The 1,982-nt window shown below is 25.0% G+C and overlaps 1 protein-coding gene across 3 annotated transcripts in view; it reads left to right on the top strand.

The window, feature by feature from the left end:
- The window catches only part of LOC107613462 (external alternative NAD(P)H-ubiquinone oxidoreductase B1, mitochondrial), a 4,710-nt gene continuing 4,492 nt past the window's right edge, over window positions 1,765-1,982 (top strand). The window contains exon 1 of one of the 3 annotated variants that reach the window (XM_016315466.2): window positions 1,765-1,963. In XM_016315466.2, the coding sequence (XP_016170952.1) occupies window positions 1,884-1,963 (80 nt within the window). In that variant the 5' untranslated portion in view covers window positions 1,765-1,883. The remainder of the gene's footprint in view (window positions 1,964-1,982) is intronic. The other 2 variants (XM_021108802.1, XM_021108801.1) reach the window with 2 other exon arrangements.

The following is a 1,982-nucleotide window of genomic DNA, read 5'->3' as shown; positions in this document are numbered from 1 at the left end:
TAATATTATTATAAAAAAATAATAATTATATTAATTTTAATTATTTTAATTAATTAATTAAGTGAGACCATAGTAGGGATTAAAGTTAGTCCTTCTAACGGAGAAGAGAGAGATTTTTTGAGTTCTTATTTATTGTTTATGATACAAAAGCTGATATGGAGTTACTTTTTATGACAGGTAAGTCATAAATAGGAATTGGAATGAGTTCTTTACTAAGATGGTTTAAGATAGTTGAAATTTATGGTGTGTAAAGAATTATTCGAGGTAAGAACAAAATGAGGCGGGAGAGAAGTAAAAATATCATATCTAGAGGAAAGGAATAAGAGAGAGGTCCGGCAAACTCAACCCAAATACCAAAAAACGTATTCTAAAAATTAAGATTTAATTAATTATTTTGAAAAAATAAATTTTTTTATTTTAGAATAAAAAAAATTCAATGTTTCGAAATATTTGGAGTTTGAAAAAAAATACACATACTTTGTGTAAAAGAGATATGTGTATTATTATAAAAAAAACATACCATTAAAATAATCTAAATTTTCAATACTTAAAAGAGTATATAAACCAATAAATTATAATTCAAATGACATAATTTTTTCATACTAAATTAAGAGGTTAGAGATTCGAGTCTCACTATCTTCGATAATAAAAAATACATAAAATTTTATTTAAATTTATTTTTAAATTTATAATCGGCACCAGAAATACGCATATTTAAACTTTTAATATATCAAAATTTTATTTAAATTTCAATCTTTTTGATTTGGCAACTTCTTTCATTACTTATTTAAATCTTTCGTTCTTTAGTTTTACTTCTCTCATCCTTATAAATTAGATTTCAAACTGCCATTATTCTATTTAAAGTAACAACACGTTAAAAAATAAAATATTGAATTAGTATACAAAGAGTCTGCACGTCGCTCTTTTAGAAAAAATAGCATACTGTTCAAATCCTCGTACTCACTTGTACTCCCACTCTCTTCTAAAGAACTTGGAAACGTGTTGTTTAAATTCTCTTTAGGAAATAGTGATTGGTTTCAAATCTAACTAAATAATAAAAATAAATTAAAAAAAGCGTATAGTTTAGAAATGTGGATGAATTATAAAGAATGAAAATTAGTTGCTTAAATACGACAGAAAAGGGAAGAGTTAATTGATATAAGTAGTGAAAAGAATGTAAAATATGAAAAATTAGAAAACATGAAAAATCGTATTTAGTGGCATGCATCAAGATTTTGATGCCAATAAAACAAATACAATTTCTATAACTATCCTTGTATTTTTTTTTTAAATTTAATGATACAACTATAATATTTATTAATATTTCATTCAATCTAAATAATAATAAAATATATAATTTTTTTAAAAATTGATCTAAATTAAATTATTAACATTTTTATTATTTTAAAAAATTATATTTTTATACTTACAAACACATATCTCAATTAATTACATATCAACTGCACATGTGATACTCATAATTAATTCGTTTATCCTGAAAACATAAATAATAAGATACAAAATGTATCCAAATTACTTATATTAATAAATAAAATATTTAAAATTGTTATTTAAAAAAAAGCCTACATTACATGCCGACATAATTAAAAAGGCACTTTATACAACAAAATATTGAGAAGTACCATCTTGCCCCCTTTTCCTTCAATTTTGAGCGCTGACAATATGATAAGTCAGTAATTGCAATAATTATTTTATTCCACGTGTCAAGATTGTCATAAACTGAGAGCAACTCTACTAAGTCCAAGTGTAAAGTAGATAGATAGACAAGGTAAGGATGTGTGTTTGGTTGTTGAATCTTCACTCATTTTCTCTTTTTCGTTTGAATCTCACCTGAATCTCATCAAATTGATTCGTGGTTCTAAATGAGGTTTGCTTCCTTCTTCACAAGGGCTTTCCAACGCCATCCTTCCTGCTCCAAGATTCTTCTCTTATGCACTCTCAGGTCCTGTTTCTTTGGTCTT

This window comes from Arachis ipaensis, chromosome B08 (genome assembly GCF_000816755.2).
Source record: "Arachis ipaensis cultivar K30076 chromosome B08, Araip1.1, whole genome shotgun sequence".
Taxonomy (NCBI): domain Eukaryota; kingdom Viridiplantae; phylum Streptophyta; class Magnoliopsida; order Fabales; family Fabaceae; genus Arachis; species Arachis ipaensis.
Note: the sequence above shows the minus strand (reverse complement) of the source record. Positions and strands in the feature narration are given on the sequence as shown.